Source organism: Rutidosis leptorrhynchoides, chromosome 1 (assembly GCF_046630445.1).
Source record: "Rutidosis leptorrhynchoides isolate AG116_Rl617_1_P2 chromosome 1, CSIRO_AGI_Rlap_v1, whole genome shotgun sequence".
In the NCBI taxonomy this organism is placed as follows: Eukaryota; Viridiplantae; Streptophyta; class Magnoliopsida; order Asterales; family Asteraceae; genus Rutidosis; species Rutidosis leptorrhynchoides.
In genome coordinates, this window is record NC_092333.1 from 170,904,269 (window position 1) to 170,928,021 (window position 23,753).

The following is a 23,753-nucleotide window of genomic DNA, read 5'->3' on the forward strand; positions in this document are numbered from 1 at the left end:
CGCTCTAGTATAATTGTCTCTAAAGACACCATATAAATTGTGAATATGAAACATTAAGACCACAACCATAATGTCCAACATAATCAAACTTTTAATATGTCACATTAGCGCTATATAAATCACTATTCATATAAGTAAGTCATAATTAAACACTATATAACATACTAAATTAAACACTATAAATCTCTGCAGCCTGTTTAGTTCGCCTACTTTGTTTCGAGTCTGTTTTCCATCTTATGCTTCGATTTAGTGTTGCCTATGTCATCTGTATTCTAGGCTAGAGTGATAGCAGATTCTGCTATCTTTCTGATGTGTGTTTTTTGTTATCTTAATAAAATCCTTACTTGCTTTTCAAAAAAAAAAAAAAATTATAACACAAATAGGGCAATGGGTGCCATGGCGGTAGTCATGATTGAATGGTCACATTATCACCATGACGTCTTCTTTTTTGTGCTAACTCACCAAAGGTGGTATTCGGGGAAAGATAGAATATCTCTAGTCGACCTTTCTCGTGTAGAATATAATAGAATACTTTATCGAAAAAAAGAATCTAAACTTCTTTAAATACGGAATGGCCAAGTCCATTAAAGATGATCCACTAAGGCCACATGTAGTGGCTCGTGAAAAGAACCGCCACCGACCGCCACCCGTTTCACCCCCACCACCACCGATCCGCCACCAGGACCGCCAGCCATCCCCCTCACCTTTCTAACGCGTGAATTTGTGGGGCCCACCATAATTATTTTTTTCCTTTTTTTCTTTTTCTCCTCCAACGGCTCTTTCTTTAATATTTTTTTTTTCTTTTAAACCAATAATACACTACATTTCTCTATATATACATACACTCTCATTCCATTATTTATCCAACACTACTGTCAATTCATATTTCACAAACACAAAAAAAAAAAAAAAAAAAAAAAAAAAATCAAATGGAAGTGGAAGATTTATTATATTGTTCGAAACAATTAGCATATTTATTGTATTTTTTTATTTATGTATTGTCTTTTATTTATTTAATTATGTAATGTTTTAAATTTTTAATAATATAATGTTTTAATTTTATTTAATAAAATGTTATTTGTATTTATTTATTGTATTTAAGTAATAATTTAAAATTGGTTAAAGCTGGAAATGGAGTGTATGATTGTGAGTGTTTAGTGAAAGGAATGTGAAATGAATGTTAAAAGGTTTGTGCTGATGTGGCACTGATGTAGAGGAGAAAAGTTCAGTGAAAGAATGGAATGATTGTATGTGTCCCTTAGCCCAAGAACGGGTAGCCGAGTAAGGATGGTTCACAGTTCAATAATAGCCTTATGAAAATAGACACGTCATCAGAATATAATGGTTTAGGCGGCTTTTTCACGACTTGCACAAAACAACAGAACTTTGGTGAAGTAGCTTATGTGGCTCCAAAATGAACATTTCCCCTATAAAATATGGTTGACAATTAACTTGTTTGTATGCTATTATTATATAATTATATAAATAAAAGGCAGTACGAGTAGTATTTAGACTTACATTTAGTTCATCATAACTAGCCATCTCTCTTCATACCTATACTTGTTCTTTCACTTTGAGAGAGATGGGCTCCATTGGAGCGGTGCATGAAGAAAGAGTTAAAGAAACTCAATCATTTTCCACAACCACTCACCATCACAAACAACAACTTGATGCTGGTGCTCTTTTTGTTCTCAAATCCAAAGGTTATACATCCTCCTCTATATTTAATTACTACCTTTTGTTTCCTTTCATCTTTGAATTCATCATTAGAGAATATATTATCATAATATTATATTACAAATTCATGATTTTTCTAGCTTTCTATGCTATCTTTGTCTTGAACATATCTTCTCAACTGATTTTTGATTTTTTTACGTTACTATAAATAAGTAGTTGAGGTCTTGATATCCTCTCAAGAAATTTCAGGTTCAAAATTTACTGACAACATATTTTAGAGTGTCCAGAAAAAATGGAGCGGTAGCACGGTTAAGCCACATATATTTGACTAAGCCACATATATTTGACTAAAAATATTTATATTCCCCTAGTAACCTAAAACTTTAAAAAATTTACACATTTTATGTTATTTTGATTTTCTAGCTCATATTCGTATGATGTCAAGTTTGGTCATTGGCCTAACAACTTGCTCCCTTTTTTAAGGTAAAAAAACAGAATCTCACATAAGCCAAAAGCAAATGTTGATTTAGTTAATGATGTTAGAAAAAAAAAAACTTCCAAAAATGAGTGTGGGTTTAACTTGTACACCTTCAATTCCTCCTCCTATATATTTTACAATGAATATCATAAAGACATAAAAGGAATCGATTCATCAGAAAGATGAAGGATTTGCGACCATTCAAGCTAGGGAACATGAGCATGAAACAATATTACAACAAACAAACCAAAGGCTTGATCATCAATTCTAAGTTTGGGAAACTAATTAACCCGTGGATATTAATCGAAGGCCATTAGCTTTCGATGATAGCTATAGCTTATTGGACTATATCACCAAGCTTTTGGTTCTATATATAAACGGGTATAAACAAATAAAAAATATATATATGTTCAAACTATGTGAAAGGTAGAGTAGTTTCACTACATAAAGCTTATTCTAGGAGTATTTTATATGTGTGGCTTCACGTTATTTTTAAACATGAGTATGTTTTTCTGTAAGAAAATAAATTAAAAGGGTATGAAGATCAAATTTTTTACAAATAACTCTTCAAATTGAAAACCATCCGATGTTATCGTACAAATTAAAATATTCATTCATTAAGGTCAGTCTCCACTCTCCAGTTTCCACCGGATCCAAGATTATTCACACTTAGTAGGACACAACACCCCACGTATTTATTGAACTTTAATGTATTCAATATTGAATATGAGTATTAATATTAATATATACTGTGCATATTTAATGTATTGTATCATATACTCATGGAGTAGGTTAGATGTATAACTATGTTGATTGATAATTCAACAAAACCCGCTATATGTGCCTGCAAACGTACTCTTATAATAATTGACGATAATAATTTATTATTGTATTCAATTATATTTGATTTGATAAAGTCTACATATATATATATATATATATATATATATATATATATATATATATATATATATATATATATATATATATATATATATATATATCCATATAATAATAGTTGTAAATATTTTATGTACAATTTAATGTTTTGAATTTATCAAATTTGTGATAATATCAATATCAATACGTACGTACCCATAATTTCACTAGTATCAATAACGAGACTTGACTTTATAGAATATGTAACCTTGTTTCTATTATATAAATTTATACGGAGTAATTATTTGAAACCTCAAGAGAGAGAATGAGAGAGAGTTTTAGAGAGAGAGAGAGAGAAAACGACCGGCGAGCAATGGATGGACACTAGAGAGATATAACGGCGACTACAGGACACACTACAGGTGAAACAACGGAAATCGTTTGACTTCATTCATGTTTTTCAATCACATTGGATGGTACCGAACTTGTGGAGATTCTTCAAAGCATATGGTTTGGTTCGAGATATTTACATCGCTCAAAAACGACTCAGGAACGGCTAAAATTCGCTTTCGTCGGATTTGGTGATATTCAAACTCACCAGATCCTTAAGCTCTATCAGTTTCAAGGGTAGGCCTGTCAGGGTATAGAAGGCCTTTGAAAGAAACCCCAACGACAAGAGGACCGACAGCAGCAAGCTAAATACGATGCTCGTGGCGAAAGATTCAAACGTGAAGAGACAATTAAGAAAACTGAAATCAACATGGACCAAGGCTATGTCAGAGACGATAGAAGTTACAAAGACACTATAGGGCCTCAAAGAGGCGACTTAAGAGAGTTTTTATCAAGGCCACGTAGTTCCGGTCATGGAACAATCCCGAGACAACATTCAACATCTGAACACAATAAAAAGGCTCCAATAGAAATCCCCAGCTTCAGAAAAGTACAGGTCAACGATTACCTAAATGATGATGGGATGTTCAACAATGCAGTTATTGGAGAAGTCGAGCAAATAGATGCCTTGGATAAACTTGATTCGTTATGAAAAATTGATGGGCTACAAGATTTCACAATCAAGTATTTAGGCAGTTTCGAAATCATGTTAATCTTAGACGGATCAGAAACAATGAATAACCTTTTGAATAACCCGAATCATCCAATACACGGATGGCTCCATAACATTCGACCTTGCAAAGACGTCCTATGGCCAGAAATACGGTTGACATGGATATCTATCATTGGTGTTTCTTCTACATGTTGGAGAGAAGAAACTTTCGTAATGGTTGCTCAATGGTGGGGTAAAATCCTGGATATGAAAAATTGCGCCATTAATATGCATAACCAAAATCTAGTTATTGGTAGAGTTTTATTGAAGCTAAGGGGCCATTCGGAGATCATTAATGATCAAATCATGCTCATGCACAAGGGAAACGGTTATCATGTCAGAGTAAGAGAAGAACACAAGGAAATTGTAGAATTAGATTTCAATTGCGATAATCATAATGAAGGTGTGAATGGAAACAACAATGTTTTCAAGACATCTGAATCTGATGAAGATTCCGATGACGAGGATGAAGCTTATGATTCAGAAGACGAGCCTCAGATAAACCCTGATCCCCTAAGCAATTTCTCCGGTGACCGAAAAATCAACCAGGAGGAAGAACACAAAACATTGGAAGATCAAGAGTCTTGCATGGGGAATAATGATTTATTTAAAAATTTAAATGATTACGTGGAGGAGCTCAAGAATACAGGTACATCCCCTTCTGACACCCCTGACAAACCAAGAGATAGATTTAATACAGGAGATGATATGTGCGAGAGATAGTCTTGGAAACCCTAACCACTCCTATCGATAAAACTTTACCTGAAAACACCCATTCTTGTCCCCTTAACCCTTCAGCTTTTCCAGCAAATAGCCCAAATCGTAGCCCAACAGCAAATAGCCCATTTAGCAGCCCACCAAAGTTTTTTCGTGTAAACCGCAGCCCAACAACCAGTCCAATTTCCATCCCTTCACAAAATAGACTCCCCAAATATCCCAGCCCAATACATGTTTCTCCTATAAACCCACCCATTACTCCTCTAGCTACCAGCCCAATTCAGGAGCCTAACCCAACTAAGTCCTCGAAATATAAGCCTAAAACTACCCAACTTGCGAAACCCAAATCTGTACATACACTCTACCTGACCCGACCCTCTATCCCTAACTCTCCATCTACAAACCTCAAACCCAAATCAACCTCATCACTTTCAAACCACTCGATGAAGAAATCTGAACCTGAACATTCCTCCCTTCAGGATAGAATTGACCGAAACAACAAATCACCTTCCACCCAAAAAACATCGTCGACCAACAAGAGTAACCTCTCTTCGCTATGCAATGACTGTGCCTGGACCAAAATTGGGAGTTGGAAAGTATCTTCAAGGATAATCCGAACCAAAACCATGGCTAGAAGCGGATCAAAATGGAATGGCAAAGAAGAGTGCAGGAATTGTGAGAAAAACTTAAAAAATATGAAAGATAAATCTGTGGAATCCAAGTCTTGCACATCGAATGGAAGCTGTTCAAATAGAATTTTTTTCTGGCAACAGTAAAGAGATTAGAGTTTATGGGGAAAAAATTGGGTCTAAAGTGGCCAGAGAACCACACCAACTGCAACAAACAGTAGTAAGATATCTTCACTTTATCGTTTTTTCATTAGTTCACTATGAAGATTATCTCTTTAAACATTAGAGGGTTCGGGAAAAATGGTGCTTTTAGATGGGCTAGAAGCTTGTGTTCAAGTGAAAGACCTTGTTTCTTTCTCCTTAAGGAAACAAAATGTAGGACTCTTCATGATAATTGGGTTAAAAATCTGTGGGGATCTTATAATTGTAGGTTCATTCAAAAAGAAGCTGTCGGGGCTTCGGACGGTTTACTGATGATTTGGGATACTAGTATTTTTTCCACTGAGTGTATGGAAATCAGCGAGTACTTCATAGCTGTGAAAGGCCAATGGAAGACCACAAACATGGAGACAATTGTGGTAAACATCTATGGTTCTCATGATGACGCGGGTAAAATTAGGTTATGGTCTGAGTTGGGCAAGAGGTTATCACAGCATGATACTACTTGGGTTATTTGCGGAGATTTCAATTAAGTTAGAGATGAGGCGGAAAGATTCAACTGTGATTTATTACCTTACCATGCGAAGAGATTCAACGAGTTTATAGAAAAATGACGGTTTATTGAAATCATCATGGGAGGAAAACGGTTTACACGTATAAGTGATGATGGGATGAAGATGAGCAAACTCGGCCGATTTTTGGTTACTGAAAAATTCCTTAATCTTTAGAATGATGTGTCGGCTATTGTACTTCAAAGGAAAGCCTCCGACCGCTGCCCAATTATACTTCGAGATAAATGCGTTGATTTTGGTCCAAAACCATTTAAACTTTTCAATGAATGGCTGTCCTTAGAAGGTGTAGACTTGATTATAGAAAACGCATGGAAAACTGAAGTTATGAGCCATAGAAAAGATTGTGTTTTCCGAAATAAACTCAAAAATGTGAAGCATGCTCTCAAAGAATGGAGCAAACCTCAATTCGGGTGTATAGAGTCGGAATTGAAAAAATTCAGAATATAGGCAAACATGTGGGAGACAGAAGTTGATACTAGAACTTTAAGTGACTTGGAAAGAAGTAAATGGCTAGATTCGAGAAAGAGATGGTTGAAATTAGATAGAGCCAAAGCTAATATGTTGAAAAAAAAAAGGCTAGAATCAAGTGGATAACGGAAGGTGATGAGAATTCAAGGTTTTTTCATACAACTATTCGAAGACGATATAACAAAAATAACATACGTGGGTTGAAAAATAAATTGTGTGTGGAACGAAAACTCCTGTGACATAAAAGATGCAATGTATCACCATTTCGTTCGGGCTTTTAGTTTACCCTCAACTCCTCGACCATCACTTGAACCAGTGATCTTCAACTACCCATCTATTTCACCAAATCAGAAAACAGACCTGGAACTCCAGTTTGGTGAAGATGAGATTCTTTCGGCGATAAAAGACTGTGGAAACGATAAAGCTCCAGGTCCGGACGGCTTTAATTTCCTTTTTTTTAAAAAAATTCTGGTCGATTTTAAAGAAGGATCTTATGGATGTTGTGAATTGGTTTTGGGAAACGGGTGAAATATTAAAGGGTTGCAACGCCTCGTGACTTTGGTACCGAAAGTAAATGATCCAATTGGCCTAAATGATTTTCGGCCAATAAGTCTAATCGGTAGCTACTATAAAATAATCTCAAAAACTCTTTCCAACCATTTGAGGAGGGTAGTACCAAGTGTGGTGGGCATGGAGCAAAGCGCGTTCCTCAAAGGATGTTACATCCTAGACGGGGTCTTGATTGCAAACGATACAATTGAATATCTTAAACGGAAACGAAAAAAGGGATTATCTTCAAAGTGGACTTCGAGAAAACTTTTGACTGTCTTAATTGAGATTTCTTGAATGAAGTTATGACTTGTATGGGGTTCGGAAATAGGGGGTGTAAATGGATTATGTCATGTCTTAAATCGACTGCTACTTCGATTTTGGTCAACGGATCACCGACAAATGAATTCTCAATGGGTAGACGGGTTAGACAATGTGATCATTTATCCCCGTTCTTATTCATTTTAGCAGCGGAGGGTCTCAATATACTCACAAAGGCCACAGTAGAGAAACGTATGTATAAGGGTATTGAAGTGGGAAACGACAACATTACAGTTTCGCATCTTCAATATGCGGACGATACGATCTTTTTTATAATTGTGGAAGAGAAGATGTAAAAAGCTTATTGAGTCTCCTAAAGTGTTTTGAACTTGCTTCTGGACTGAAAATTAACATGCGTAAGAGTATTTCGTTGGGGATTGGAATGAGCATCGAAGAGGTTTCGACCTTGGCTACTTATATCGGGTGTGATGTGGGTACCTTCCCGTTCAAATATCTCGGGTTTCCAATTGGTATGAAAATGAAGAAATTGCATGATTGGAAATGTGTAATTGAAAAATTCAAATGCAAGCTCTCGGATAGGAAAACACGTACAATTTCATTCGATGAACGTCTTACACTTGTAAAATCAGTCCTTTCTAGTCTTCCATTATATCACTTTTCGATCTACCGTGCCCCGCCTTGTGTGATTAAAGAATTAGAGCGTGTAAGGAAAAAAATTGGGGGGGATTCCGGGACGGGAAACAAAATTTCGTGGGTAAAATGGGATCAGGTTATCCTTCGATTTTCGGATAGGGGACTAAACATTGGGTCTCTTAATTGTAAAAACTTGGCATTGCTCGGGAAATGGTGGTGGAGGTTCTATAACGAACCTGAATCATTATGGGTAAATATAATAAAAAGCGTCTATGGTCACGATGGTGGATTAACCTCATCCACATCGAGGCCGTATACTTCCTCGACGGGTGTCTGGTCAAATATCGTTTATGCATGTCACAAAATTTCGGAGTTGGGTATCGAATTCAAAACCTCTTTTACAAATTCAGTAGGTGATGGATCCAATACCAAGTTCTGGAAAGATGTTTGGATTTGTGTGTAGCGACCCCGACAAATCGTCAAATGACGGCGTCATCTACGTATGGTCCCATTACATGGTCGTAAGTCTTTATAACAAAGTTTGACCGAAAAGTATGTCGCATTCATTTCATAAATAAGGGTGTTTCAAAGTTTACAAAAGTAGTTTCCATAACAAGTACATAACAATGTTTAAAGTTTGTATGAAACACATGCGACACGATTAAAAGTAGTCAAAAAGACGCTCCACGTATGCAAGTATACTCGACATCCAATGCAAGTATCAAATAGTATGAGCGGAAGCATGTATCACCTAAGTTCAAGGACCTGAGAAAAACATAGAGAAACTGTCAACGAAAACGTTGGTGAAATCATAGGTTTAAATAAGTAAATGAGTAATAGTAAGTTGAACCACAAGATTTGCAACATCGATAAAGCCATAGTACATTCTAAAAGTTAATATTCACGAGCACCCAATTATCAAAGCTTAACGTTCCGTCCGTTGAATACCCCATCAATTAGTGCTAGAACAACACTGTTCCCGAAAATATATTTCATTCGTAAACGGTAGCGAACCGTTTGAATGAGGGTTTGTCAAACCCATATGGCCATATAACATAAGTTCTCGCTTACACCATCTGATGTAACTAATGATAATCGGATTGAGGATTTTCGTTCTAAACTCGTATGTAGAATGTTTGTTTTCCCGTTCTTGTGTTCACTTAGTTTAAAAGAATCGTTTATGTTTTCTCATCCCAAAAGTAAGTTTAAAAGAGTAAAAGTGGGACTATGATCTCACCTTTGATTGCAAGAGTAAATAAGTACTTCAACAAGTAACCGTGTGCAAGGACAAGGCTAGTCTTGACCTAAACATATAGGTTATATCAATAACGGTAAACACAAACGGTCAAAGATGTTCAATTAGTCCTATGGCTCGTTACGACTCGATTATGAAGCATGTGAATCACGTTGTCAAGTTTCATGCAAGAATCAAGTATAAAAGCATGTTAGAACGATTGTAATAAAGTTTGAGTTGACATTTCAAAACCTTACCATTAGAAAGGAAATCTTATTATGTTTCCAACGATATTTGATTCATCGAAAACGGAGTTACGGTCAAAAAGTTATGGCCAAAACAAGTTTGCTGAAGTTCGGATGAAACAGGCAATTGTCACGGCGCGACAAATTGCTCCGCGGCGCGACAAATGCCTATGTTGAAGGTCAGAAAGCTTGAAAAACATGTTCTAAAATCACCCTTTGGGCCACGGCGCGACAAATTGCTCCGCGGCGCGACAATGGCCGTGGCCTGGTCCCTGGCCTGTTTCACTTGTTCAAGGCTTGGTAAAATTTCAAACAAACGCAAAACTCAAACCGTAAACAATTAGGAAGCGTATCTTATACCGTTGGAAAGCTCTTTTGACAAGGAACACAACTAAACATGTTTCATCAAACAAAAACAACATTTTCCATAACCGATTTCTCGTCAAGTGATCGTTTAAAAGTCCATTTTCAAAGTTTCAAGTTCATCAATTGCATTTTAAGTTTCGGGAATCCAATTTACACATACGATATGCCGTTTCGAAGGTAATTAAGCATACATTACAACTAATCACTAACAATTAACATTCCATGGCATTCAAGCATCAAAAGTTCATGTCAAGAACTATCAAACCCTAGTCAAACATCACAAAATCAATATTCATGTTTTTGAAGTTTTCTTAATCAACCTACGCATCAAAACGAAGCTAGTGACACTAGTAACACAATTAAAACATGCACTTTAACAATCTAACAACATTAACTCATCCAAAATCAAGGATTAAGCAAACCCATTTCAAGTTCATGCTAGTTACTCCAAAAACAACAAATCGAGCAAACCAAACATATATTCATGTTAGACTTGAGCCATAGACACTAACTAACACCATTTCAAATCAAAAACACGAATTTAGAGAAATCTAGAGTTTTAGAAATGTTACCCAAACGAGATGAAGTTGGTACCAAAATGAAGAGGATGAAGAGAGGATTACGAATATGTAATTTATTTTGTTGTAAGCCTCCTAGATCGGATTTAGATGATGATTGAATGAATTTGGTTTTGGGTGTGTGTTCTTGCTAGAGAGAAAGAGAGAGAGATGGAGGTGGAAATGAATGGGTGAAAGGGGTTGACCCTTTGACCTAGTCAAGGGTTTGATCCCTTGTCAAGTTTAGTCCCTCAACTTTCGTTCGGGTGCGGGAATTACCTAAACGAGATAATTTAAAACGCGTATCAACGGAAGATGTTATAAACATATAACGGACTTTATATTAGTATAACGGAAAAGTAATTGGAAAAAGGCGGGATGTTACATTACCCACTCCTTAAAAGAAATTTCGTCCCGAAATTTAAGTAGGCGTAGTAGTCGTTGTTTCTTCCTCGAGATCTTGCGTTTCCGAATTCACGAATAGATGAGGATACTTCCTTTGCATTTGATCTTGTCTTTCCCAAGTAAACTCGGGTCCCCTTTTGGCGTTCCAACGGACTTTAACAATCGGAATTCGGCTTTGTTTCAATGTCTTGACGGAGTTGTCCACAATTTCAACCGGTTCCTCCACAAAATGAAATTTGTCATCAATAGTAAGTTCTTCGAGAGGGATGACGATATCGGGTTCGGCAAGACACTTTTTCAAGTTAGATACATGGAAGGTGGGATGAACGGAGTTTAATTGAGGCGGAAGATCTAAACGATAAGCAACGGTTCCAATACGCTCCAAGATTTCGAAAGGACCAATATACCGCGGATTTAGCTTCCCGCGTTTCCCAAAACGGATTACACCCTTCCAAGGTGCGACTTTTAACATTACTCGGTCACCGACTTGAAATTCAAGATCGTTGCGTCGTTTGTCGGTATAGCTCTTTTGACGACTTCGGGCCGTCCTAAGCCTATCTCGGATTTGAACGATTTTCTCGGTGGTTTCGTGAATGAGTTCGGGTCCGGTGATTTGCACGTCGCCTACCTCGGCCCAACAAAGAGGTGAACGACATTTGCGGCCATATAGCGCTTCAAAAGGTGCGGCTTTAATACTCGCGTGATAACTATTGTTGTAAGAGAACTCGGCGAGAGGTAAGTGCTTGTCCCAAGCTTTTCCGAAATCAACCACGCAAGCTCGTAACATGTCCTCTAAGGTTTGAATTGTACGTTCGCTTTGTCCATCGGTTTGAGGATGATATGCGGTGCTCATGTCTAAACGCGTTCCCAATGCTTCTTGCAATGTACGCCAAAATCTAGAAACGAAACGGCCATCTCGGTCGGAGATAATCGACAAAGGTACACCGTGTCGGGCTACGATCTCCTTAATGTAAAGTTGTGCAAGTTTCTCCATTTTGTCCGTTTCTTTCATGGCAAGGAAGTGTGCGGATTTGGTGAGACGGTCAACAATAACCCAAATGGTATCATAACCGCCCGTCGTTTTTGGTAGCTTGGTGATAAAATCCATCGTTATCCTTTCCCACTTCCATTGCGGGATCTCGGGTTGTTGAAGTAGTCCGGACGGTCTTTGGTGTTCGGCTTTGACTTTGGAACATGTCAAACACTTGGAAACATAAGTAGCTACGTCCCTTTTGATGTTCGGCCACCAATATAGTTGTTTAAGGTCGTGGTACATCTTATTGGCACCGGGGTGAATCGAGTATCGTGACTTATGGGCTTCATCTAAAATAAGGCTTCGTAGGTCCCCATAACTAGGCACCCAAATCCTTCCGGCGTAATATCGGAGTCCGGTCTCCCTAATTTCGAATCGAGAGACGAGAATGTTCAAGAGCTCGTGTGAAAGGTTTTCATCCTTGAGAGCCTCATCTTGGGCTACCCGAATTTGGCTATTAAGGTTTGTGTGGATGGTGATGTTTAAGGCTCGGACACGAAGAGGCACCGCTCTTTCTTTTCGACTTAAAGCATCGGCTACTACATTTGCCTTCCCGGGATGGTAACGAAGCTCGCAATCGTAATCGTTTAAGGTTTCAATCCACCTTCGTTGTCTCATGTTTAGTTGCTTTTGATCGAAAATGTGTTGGAGGCTTTTGTGGTCGGTAAAGATAGTACTCTTGGTTCCATAAAGATAGTGTCTCCACATTTTAAGTGCAAAGACAACGGCTCCGAGTTCGAGATCATGTGTCGTATAGTTTCGTTCATGAATTTTGAGTTGTCGAGAAGCATAAGCAATGACTTTCGTTCGTTGCATCAATACACACCCAAAACCATGTTTCGAGGCATCACAATATACAACAAAGTCATCATTGCCTTCGGGAAGTGACAAGATAGGAGCGGTGGTTAGCTTCGTTTTCAAGATTTGGAATGCGGATTCATGTTCGGTCGCCCAAATGAATTTCTTTCCCTTGTGAGTCAATGCGGTTAGAGGACGTGCAACCAAAGAGAAGTTTTCGATGAATCTACGATAGTACCCGGCGAGACCCAAAAATTGACGAATGTGAGTAGGAGTAGTAGGAGTCTCCCATTTGCTAATGGCTTCGATTTTCGTTGGATCGACTTTAATACCTTGGTCACTTACAACATGACCAAGAAATTGAACTTCCTTTAACCAAAATTCACACTTGGAGAATTTGGCATAGAGTTGTTCTTGTCTTAAAAGTTCAAGCACAAGTCGGAGATGTTGTTCGTGCTCTTCTTCATTTTTAGAATAGATCAATATGTCATCGATGAACACAATAACGAATTTATCGAGATACGGTTTACACACGCGGTTCATAAGATCCATGAACACCGCCGGTGCGTTAGTGAGACCAAATGGCATGACAAGGAATTCATAACTACCATAACGAGTTCGGAAAGCGGTTTTGGAGACATCTTCCCCCTTAACCCTCAATTGATGATAACCCGAGCGGAGATCGATTTTCGAATATACACAAGACCCTTGTAGTTGATCAAAGAGGTCATCGATGCGAGGAAGAGGATATCGGTTCTTAACCGTCAATTTATTTAGTTCACGATAGTCAATGCACATTCGTAGGGATCCGTCTTTCTTTTTAACAAACAAAATCGGAGCGCCCCAAGGTGAATGGCTAGGTTGGATAAAACCACGATCAAGTAGTTCTTGGATTTGACTTTGCAATTCTTGCATTTCAGATGGAGCGAGTCTATATGGTGCACGCGCTACGGGTGCGGCTCCTGGAATAAGATCGATTTGAAATTCAACCGGTCGATGAGGTGGAAGACCTGGTAATTCGTCGGGAAATACATCGGAATAGTCACTAACAATTGGCACATCATCGATGTGCTTCTCATCGGACTCGACTTTCTTAACGTGAGCAAGGATCGCAAAACAACCCTTACGGAGTAGTTTTCTAACTTTAATACTCGAAACGAGGTTGAGTCCGGTGCAACTCTTATCGCCATAGACGATCAAAGGTTCACCATTCTCGATAGGAATTCGGATTGCGTTAAGATCACAAAGAATGTGAGATTTCGTTTTGACTAACCAATTCATACCGATTATTACATCAAAGCTTCCTAGTTCCATGGGTATCAAGTCAATTTCAAATTCCTTACTCAAAATGTTCAAAGTACACCCCCGGTAATATGTGTCGGCACTTAACAGTTTTCCGTCGGCCACTTCGATGGAATAAGTAGTATCTAAAGGGTGTGGTGGAGTGCAAAGGGTAGGAGCTAAAGTCTTGGACACAAAACATTTATCGGCACCCGAATCGAATAAGCAAGTAACATAAGAGTTGTTGAGAAGAAACGTACCCGTGACTAGTTCATTGTCATCTCGGGCTTCCTCGGTGTTGATGTTAAAGGCTCGGCCTCGGTTGTTGGGGTTGGCTTTCTTTTTCGGGCATTCGTTCTTATAATGGCCCGTTTGGCCACATTCATAACAAGTGACCGTCCTTGGAGGATTGGGCCCCTTTCGAGCGACGGGGGCGGTGCTTGTGCAATTGTTGGCCCTATGACCAACTCCTTGGCAACGGTGACAAATTAGCTTGTTACATTCGCCGTAATGATGTTTGTGGCACTTGTTGCACAAAGGTAAGTTTCCGACATAACCCTTCTTGCCGTCTTTGTTGAAGGGCTTTTTGGTGAAGGTGTTGTTGTTGTAGTTGGTTGATGGAGTGGCTTCCCATTTCCTTTTGTTGCCACCCGACTTGTCCTCGGCCTTAGGAGCCGGCACTACGATTTCGTCAACCGTTTCAATTAGTTGGCGAGCCATGTTCATAGCGGCTTGATGAGTAGTGGGTTTGGATGACATCACTCCTTGTTTGATGCTTTTTGGAAGACCGAGCATGTAGAGCTCAATCCTTTGAGATTCGGGGTTAACAAGATTAGGACACATCAAGGATAGTTCGGCGAAGCGTTGATTATAAGTTTTAAGATCGTTTCCGACCGCTTTCAAAGCTCTTAGTTCTTCTTCAAGTTTTCGGGTTTCTTCGCGCGGAAAATATTCGACAATCATCTTTTCCTTCAAATCGGTCCAAGAGAGGGCATGAGCTTCATCGGTACCCACCGATTGAACATAGGTGTTCCACCAAGTGAGAGCAACACCGGAGAACGTGTGGGTGGAGTATTTGACCTTGTCTTGATCCCGACAACCGCTTATGCTAAAGACGGCCTCGGTTTGTTCAAACCAACGAGTAAGCACAACCGGTCCACCGGTTCCATCATAAGTGTGAGGTTTGCACCCCATGAAAGCTTTGTAGGAGCATCCCTCGTTTGAGTTACCGGCCCCATTGTTGTTGTTGTTGTTGTGGTTGTTGTTATTGTTATTGTTGTTGGAAGAGTGACCGGCCATGGCCGCATCTACGGCGGTAGCTATCATCCGTTCGAGAGCTTGTTCGGGAGTTTCATTGCGGCGTACACGACGAGGAGCCATTGTTCCTTCAAAACAAAAGAATACCGTTGGTTAGTATTCTAAATGATACTAACCGTGATATGGGATAAAGATAGAGAGAAAATTATCCTTGACCCGCCTTAAATTCTTTATGTCATAATGTCGGTATGTTCATATGAGTCACCGTAATATAATTTCCGGGAATTATATTACCCAAATTCATATGTGCATTCGACATTACATCATATAGTCAAGGTGGCGTGTCAATTAAATTATACAACGCAAGATTTAGATAGGATAAGAGTAGATATGAGTAAGAGAGTTCGAGTATAAATGCACAAATAGTCAAGTAATTCCTACGTCAAGTCTATATGCCGGTTGTAGTCTAGACTCACCAATGTACCCTAAGACTCGGGGTTGACACCAATGAACTCTAAATCTCTACAACCAAAGCTCTGATACCACTTGTAGCGACCCCGACAAATCGTCAAATGACGGCGTCATCTACGTATGGTCCCATTACATGGTCGTAAGTCTTTATAACAAAGTTTGACCGAAAAGTATGTCGCATTCATTTCATAAATAAGGGTGTTTCAAAGTTTACAAAAGTAGTTTCCATAACAAGTACATAACAATGTTTAAAGTTTGTATGAAACACATGCGACACGATTAAAAGTAGTCAAAAAGACGCTCCACGTATGCAAGTATACTCGACATCCAATGCAAGTATCAAATAGTATGAGCGGAAGCATGTATCACCTAAGTTCAAGGACCTGAGAAAAACATAGAGAAACTGTCAACGAAAACGTTGGTGAAATCATAGGTTTAAATAAGTAAATGAGTAATAGTAAGTTGAACCACAAGATTTGCAACATCGATAAAGCCATAGTACATTCTAAAAGTTAATATTCACGAGCACCCAATTATCAAAGCTTAACGTTCCGTCCGTTGAATACCCCATCAATTAGTGCTAGAACAACACTGTTCCCGAAAATATATTTCATTCGTAAACGGTAGCGAACCGTTTGAATGAGGGTTTGTCAAACCCATATGGCCATATAACATAAGTTCTCGCTTACACCATCTGATGTAACTAATGATAATCGGATTGAGGATTTTCGTTCTAAACTCGTATGTAGAATGTTTGTTTTCCCGTTCTTGTGTTCACTTAGTTTAAAAGAATCGTTTATGTTTTCTCATCCCAAAAGTAAGTTTAAAAGAGTAAAAGTGGGACTATGATCTCACCTTTGATTGCAAGAGTAAATAAGTACTTCAACAAGTAACCGTGTGCAAGGACAAGGCTAGTCTTGACCTAAACATATAGGTTATATCAATAACGGTAAACACAAACGGTCAAAGATGTTCAATTAGTCCTATGGCTCGTTACGACTCGATTATGAAGCATGTGAATCACGTTGTCAAGTTTCATGCAAGAATCAAGTATAAAAGCATGTTAGAACGATTGTAATAAAGTTTGAGTTGACATTTCAAAACCTTACCATTAGAAAGGAAATCTTATTACGTTTCCAACGATATTTGATTCATCGAAAACGGAGTTACGGTCAAAAAGTTATGGCCAAAACAAGTTTGCTGAAGTTCTGATGAAACAGGCAATTGTCACGGCGCGACAAATTGCTCCGCGGCGCGACAAATGCCTATGTTGAAGGTCAGAAAGCTTGAAAAACATGTTCTAAAATCACCCTTTGGGCCACGGCGCGACAAATTGCTCCGCGGCGCGACAATGGCCGTGGCCTGGTCCCTGGCCTGTTTCACTTGTTCAAGGCTTGGTAAAATTTCAAACAAACGCAAAACTCAAACCGTAAACAATTAGGAAGCGTATCTTATACCGTTGGAAAGCTCTTTTGACAAGGAACACAACTAAACATGTTTCATCAAACAAAAACAACATTTTCCATAACCGATTTCTCGTCAAGTGATCGTTTAAAAGTCCATTTTCAAAGTTTCAAGTTCATCAATTGCATTTTAAGTTTCGGGAATCCAATTTACACATACGATATGCCGTTTCGAAGGTAATTAAGCATACATTACAACTAATCACTAACAATTAACATTCCATGGCATTCAAGCATCAAAAGTTCATGTCAAGAACTATCAAACCCTAGTCAAACATCACAAAATCAATATTCATGTTTTTGAAGTTTTCTTAATCAACCTACGCATCAAAACGAAGCTAGTGACACTAGTAACACAATTAAAACATGCACTTTAACAATCTAACAACATTAACTCATCCAAAATCAAGGATTAAGCAAACCCATTTCAAGTTCATGCTAGTTACTCCAAAAACAACAAATCGAGCAAACCAAACATATATTCATGTTAGACTTGAGCCATAGACACTAACTAACACCATTTCAAATCAAAAACACGAATTTAGAGAAATCTAGAGTTTTAGAAATGTTACCCAAACGAGATGAAGTTGGTACCAAAATGAAGAGGATGAAGAGAGGATTACGAATATGTAATTTATTTTGTTGTAAGCCTCCTAGATCGGATTTAGATGATGATTGAATGAATTTGGTTTTGGGTGTGTGTTCTTGCTAGAGAGAAAGAGAGAGAGATGGAGGTGGAAATGAATGGGTGAAAGGGGTTGACCCTTTGACCTAGTCAAGGGTTTGATCCCTTGTCAAGTTTAGTCCCTCAACTTTCGTTCGGGTGCGGGAATTACCTAAACGAGATAATTTAAAACGCGTATCAACGGAAGATGTTATAAACATATAACGGACTTTATATTAGTATAACGGAAAAGTAATTGGAAAAAGGCGGGATGTTACATTGTGGCGAAAGACTAGAAGACAGATTCATGAGACTGTTTCGTTTAGACTTAAATGGCGAAGCAACGGTGGCTTATCGAATCTTGTGGAATGGTGATAGCTGCAGCTTCAATGCGAATTGGATCCGGGAACCTCAAGGTCGTGTTCTTGATGAATTATCATTACTGAACAATATGATTAATTCTCTTTGCAGGCAAGCGGCTGGAAGTGATGTTTGGCGCTGGAACTAGGCCTCAAATGGCAAATTCACAACAACAAAAACTGACTCAGATTTTGTAAGAAAAGATGTTAGATGGTAAAGGACAACCGGAAACAATGCGAAATAATCTCATCCCAAAGAAATTTGAAATCTTCATTTGGCGAACTATGAAAAAAAGACTTCCAACCATGGTCGAATTGGATAATCGTTTAATCGACTTACACTCGATTAGATGTCCATTATGCGATAAAGATGTTGAGAATTGACCATTCCTTAATCTTCTGCAACTCGGTTATAGATATATGGTCACGAGTGTATAGATGGTGGGGGTTTGGTAGCATGACATATTTGAGCGTAAGTGAAGCCTTTTTGGGTAGTTGCAACATAACTCGTTCGGAGCTCGGGACAAAAATTTGGCAAGCGATCGAATGGACGTGCGGATATCTAATTTGGAAGAATCGAAACAATAAAATCTTCAAAAACAAATCGTGGAACGATCAAACAGCCTTAAGTGAAATTCAAATCCTAAGTTTCGACTGGATTTCAAGAAGAATCAAGGACAAAAAGATCGATTGGCATGTTTGATTGACGATGCCATAAGAGTATTTAATTTAATCATTGTATTTTACGTCTCGTGTATCAGTTTTGTTCTCAGCTTGCTGCTCTCTCGGCAGAAAACTGTTTATCGGCTAGTCTCATTTTTCCTTTTGCTTCATAGCATTAGAGTAGATTTAGCTTTGATACTGCTCGTGTGGTTTGTATGTTTGTATTTTTTGCTCGAGTTGTTAATCAAATTCATTGCCTTTCAAAAAAAACCCGTTTCTATTTATATACACTATTTACTACGAGTATTTATATTCATAAGGTGACGCATTTTTTTTTTTTTTTTTTTTTTCTAAACTTAACATAGTTGATAGTTCAATAATAAGTTCATGTTATGTTACACACTAAAGGATTTCAGGGCTCCATTCATGTCCCAACAACCGAACACAATTTATTGAATCAATTTTTACATTATATACGTATACGTATATGGATATAAATATATAAATAGTACCCTATAAGTTTGGGTAGTTGCTTCATCATTATTCTATTTAATTTGGTAAATTATTCAATTCGTAATTTAGAATTTAGATTTGAGGGACCACAATTGTGTGATGGTCGTTATATTATGCACCCCCATATATGTGTGATGCTCTTCCATTAAGATTTAATTGTACATTATTCATTTCTAAGTCGTCCCCTATTATTTATTCGTTTTCATAAATAAGTTAACATTAAAACTGTGTAGTTTTTTAATATTTTTAATGTATGAATGTAAAACAAAGATGTAGGTAAATAGTATTAGTATATAGTAGTAAATAAAACTGCAAAGTAAATAAAATGTCCAGTGTTATTACAATATTTTTTTTAAACAGTGGAGTATGTTCTTTGAACAATTCTAAATTTAATAACGATATATAAATATATAATATGTGACAGGGTCATGGTGGCATAGTGGATATCATTTGACGACATCGATAGTAGCACCACCACTTTTAAGTCTACCGTTTGCCTTTGCATCACTTGGATGGATTGCAGGAATTTTGTCGTTGGTGATCGGAGCGATCGTCACATTTTATTCGTACAATCTCATCTCGCTCGTTCTTGAACACCACGCTGAGTTGGGCCACCGTCATCTTCGCTTTCGTGACATGGCTTATGATATTTTAGGTAAACATATTTCATTATCTATCTAAAGAGTAACCTTTTGTTAAAAGGCAAAAATATACATAGATATCTAGGAAATTTGATATCATTAGTGCGATTTAACTTACATAAAAAGTTAGGAGAAATGATATGTTTACAAAAAAAAATTATAACAATGTTCACAAACTGAATTAGACCAATCAAATTAGAGAGCACGATAAGGGAGAAATAGTAGTTGTTTTTGATTCTCTTATGTCATCTCATCTTGTAAAATTTTGTGTAAATTTTACGTGAATGTAGCACCAGCACATTTCAATTTCAATTTCAATATGTTAATTATAGCAAAATTAATGACTGATGAATTTTGATGGGTCAACTTATTTGATAGTGCTTTTTGTTATTTGTTTTTTTGTGTAAATAAAAATATTAAGATATTATTGTGATAAATACAAATATTAATAGATATTTTTGCGTAAATAAAAATATTAAGATATTTTTGAGCAGTAGGTCACACGGCGGCCAATCCTTGTTCGTGTCAAACATATTTTTGGTGGAGTTATAGATGTGTTTGTTGTTGATTTTTCCTTTTCGATATATCTCTCTACTTGCTATTTCTACTTATGAAATTTAGCTTTAAAAAAAAAGATTTGAAAAAATGCAAGTGTATATCGTATTTGTCCACAATAGTCAAAGCCGTGATGTATATGATAATCATTAAAGAAAAGGGACCCAATAATGTAATGTGACGTACGGTCTTTATTTATTTTCTCTAATTTGATTTTCCCATTTCACAAAAAAAATCTATTACGGCTACTATTATGGAATGGCTCATTTATAATCAAGGCATGTACCATTTTCACCGACTCCGTCACCTAAAGATTATTTACCCCAATAAATAACTTGTATTCAATCATTGGCTATCATCTAGTTGTATTAAGGTAAGTAATCAATTTTGAGGTTGCATTCTCGAGATGAAGTATTTATAAATATTTGTAATATGAGTGTATTTTAAAAATAATACTTCGTGTATTCTAACTTTTATGATATATAGTAGTATATTTTTGTTGGTGGAGTATTATATTTCTAAGAAAACAAACTAAATGGATGGTAATGTGTTTTAACAGGCCCAATATGGGGTAAATACTATGTGGGCCCAATACAATTCATGGTGTGCTATGGTGCAGTTGTGGGCAATATTCTTTTGGGAGGTCAATGCCTCAAGGTAATTTCTATCATTTCTCTTTGATTATATTATTATGTTATGTAATTTATGTAATGTAATTATGTAAATTATGTAATGTAATTATGTATATGTATTGTAAATATATAACCAAAAAATGATCCGTTCATAATTTACAGGCAATATATGTGCTGTGGAATCCAAATGGATCAATGAAGCTATACGAATTCGTGGTTATTTTCGGCGCTTTTATGTTGATTTTGGCACAAATTCCTTCATTCCATTCCCTTCGCCATATCAACCTCGTATCTCTTGTACTATGTCTTATGTACAGTACTTGTGCTACTTCTGCTTCTATTTACATTGGTAAAATATTAATAACCTTATACCAAAATCCTTGTATGAATACTTGGTAAATATTTATTAGACATTAGATTTAGGATGACTTACGTTAGGTAAACTATCCTAAACCTATATCCTTATTAAAAAAATAATAATAATCATTAACCGTTTTTTTTTTTTTTTTTTTTCCTTTTTAGGAAATTCTTCGAAGGCGCCGCATAAGGATTACTCTTTGAGTAATGACCATGAAACTCGGATTTTTGGGATCTTTAATGCAATGGCGATTATCGCCACCACTTATGGAAATGGGATCATTCCGGAAATACAAGTAAACTATATTTAACTAGTTGAACTTGAATGATCGAGCATGTGTGCACCAGGTCACTAGACCTGGTGTGCACCTAGGCGTTTGTATTTCGACTAATATTCTTTATTCATGTGTAGGCGACACTTGCACCACCTGTTAAGGGGAAGATGTTCAAGGGGTTATGTGTTTGCTACACGGTTGTCATAGTAACTTTTTTTAGCGTTGCGGTGTCTGGGTACTGGGCTTTTGGTAACCAGTCGGCAGGCCTCGTTTTAAGTAACTTTCTTGATGATAATGATAAACCATTGGTTCCAAGATGGTTCATTATGATGACTAATATCTTCACCATACTCCAACTTTCAGCAGTTGCAGTAGTACGTTCATTTCACCAACCGATATTATCATAAACTAGTTATTTCATAGAAGTAATTTTTATGGATTTAACTTTTTTAAGTTATTTTTACTTGCAGGTTTATTTGCAACCGACGAATGAAGTTCTAGAAAAAACATTTTCTGACCCAACGAGTGGTGAATTTTCAGCTAGAAATGTGATTCCGAGAATTATTTCAAGATCAATGTCTGTGATGTTGGCTACAACAATGGCAGCAATGCTTCCGTTTTTTGGTGATATTAATGCGATGATTGGAGCCTTTGGGTTCTTACCATTGGACTTTGTGTTACCAGTTGTGTTTTATAACGTGACGTTTAAACCATCGAGACAGAGCCCTGTGTTTTGGTTAAATTCAACAATAGCAGTGGTTTTCTCTTTGGTTGGAGTTACTGCAGCTGTTGCAGCAGTAAGACAAATAAGTCTTGATGCCAAGACTTATAAATTATTTGCAAATGTATGATCTAATCATATTTTTAACTCGAATGTTGTAGGATTGCAAGTCGAATATTTAGCTTGGTAGTACTAAATACTAGGAAAGTAAATATTTTGTAAACGTTCTACTATCGTTCAACAAAAATATGAACTGAAATGCGCGTTTGGTAATCAAAGTTATTTGTAAAAGACAATTTTATTCGAAATGTAAAAAATATCTCAAGAAATTTAAGTTAACTACGTAGCAATTTTCATGATTACAGAAAGACAATTGAAAAGGGTCAAGAGATGTATAATATCAATGCTAACAGTCAATATACATAAATAACTGAATGATCAAATCTTCAAGTAATAAAAAAATAACAAGTTTTGAGACTTTGAAGATGGTAAACTAAGCTCACTTTGTATCATGGTTTACTCCCAATTACTAGTCCATTTGTTGTTAAGTATTCAAATGATGATGAGCCAGCTAGACATAGTCCTTGAGAGTTGATTGGTTGTAATGGTGAGTGGGACCAACCGAGTATGTACCCCGATGTTAGAAAGATGATGCTTTCGTTGTTTTCTAAGCTAGATCAGTCATCTAGGGGTTATCAGGTAAATTTAGTTTGTGCAGTCGGTGTCAAAATGGGTTGGGTCACGGGTCAAATAGTATTACTACCTCTGTCCCAACTTTATGTTGATTCTTGTTGAGTTTATGTGTGTGACTTGTTAAAGCCAAAATACAAAGTGAATCAAGCATTTACAACTGAATGGGTCGATATTACCACCTTAACAACCCTTTCGATTATCATATACTCTTCTATAATATAATATTCCAACGGGTATGATTGACTAATACACAAATGTTACAGGATGACTATGGGATTTTGAAGTTAAAACAAACATCAGAGAGGGAAGATTTTATAAACAGGTAAACTTGTCTCCTTAATTACTAGTAATTTTTAGATAGCTGCCTTTTAAAAAAAAAAAAAAAAAAAAAATGTGTGAGAGAGAAAAACAAGAGAGAGAGTGTG

The 23,753-nt window shown here is 37.1% G+C and overlaps 1 protein-coding gene across 2 annotated transcripts; it reads left to right on the forward strand.

Moving 5' to 3' along the window:
- The first annotated feature begins 1,503 nt into the window (after positions 1-1,503).
- LOC139866985 (GABA transporter 1-like) lies at positions 1,504-22,939 on the forward strand. Of its 2 annotated transcripts, XM_071855293.1 has the most exons (7): positions 1,504-1,703; positions 19,879-20,109; positions 21,210-21,307; positions 21,445-21,631; positions 21,805-21,935; positions 22,052-22,288; positions 22,385-22,939. In XM_071855293.1, exons 1-7 carry the CDS (start codon positions 1,583-1,585, stop codon positions 22,763-22,765), a joined length of 1,386 nt encoding a protein of 461 aa, XP_071711394.1. In that variant the 5' UTR covers positions 1,504-1,582; the 3' UTR covers positions 22,766-22,939. The 2 variants fall into 2 exon arrangements, with proteins under 2 accessions (XP_071711394.1, XP_071711399.1); XM_071855298.1 differs by lacking the exons at positions 1,504-1,703; positions 19,879-20,109 and adding an exon at positions 20,889-21,023 and having other exon boundaries at positions 22,385-22,937.
- The last annotated feature ends 814 nt before the right edge of the window (positions 22,940-23,753 follow it).